Raw genomic sequence first — 505 nt, 5'->3', positions numbered from 1 at the left:
AGCACAGCATGATCCTTCTGGCCATAGCCGATTTCCCAGTTCCCGATTTTCCGTGCAGAACCACAGTGCGGGGCCGGAAGCCCCCCTGGTCTGGATTGAAAGCGCCAGCCAGCATTGTTTGCGTTTCCCTCCAGTCAGAAGCATATTTTTCAGGATCGTGGTCAACATCCATCTTCGTGGAGAATTTGGTCATCACGTGGCGCCTGTAGTCCCACCTGTCACCTCCTTGGTCCGAAGTCGGACCAGAGAGGGTAGAGGAAAACAGCAGGAAAGAATTTGGAGGAAGTTTGGATTTTAGTAAAAACAGGACAAGACAAAAACCCCGGACCCAGAATCGGCGGGTGTGTCAAGCCAGACAGGCTCCGTGCACGGGTCTTTCATCACTTCCCAGTGACGTGCTGTAACCGGCCTTGGCCTCCTTTCAAAGGCCACTTCCTCAAGAGTGTCTGCTTGTCCCTTCAACCTGACGCCCTGCATGCTTATTAGCTGACTGTCTCCAATGGAC

The 505-nt window shown here is 53.3% G+C and overlaps 1 protein-coding gene across 1 annotated transcript in view; it reads right to left on the bottom strand.

The window, feature by feature from the left end:
- Positions 1-505, bottom strand: part of NLRP5 (NLR family, pyrin domain containing 5) — a 55,417-nt gene that overhangs the window by 32,268 nt on the left and 22,644 nt on the right. Inside the window, exon 5 of the mRNA XM_012643004.1 lies at positions 6-225. Coding sequence (XP_012498458.1) covers positions 6-225 — 220 coding nt within the window. The remainder of the gene's footprint in view (positions 1-5; positions 226-505) is intronic.

This window comes from Propithecus coquereli, unplaced genomic scaffold (genome assembly GCF_000956105.1).
Source record: "Propithecus coquereli isolate 6110/MARCELLA unplaced genomic scaffold, Pcoq_1.0 Scaffold193, whole genome shotgun sequence".
Classification (NCBI taxonomy): domain Eukaryota; kingdom Metazoa; phylum Chordata; class Mammalia; order Primates; family Indriidae; genus Propithecus; species Propithecus coquereli.
The sequence above is the reverse complement of the archived record's forward strand: the minus strand, read 5'-3'. Positions and strand labels throughout refer to the sequence as shown.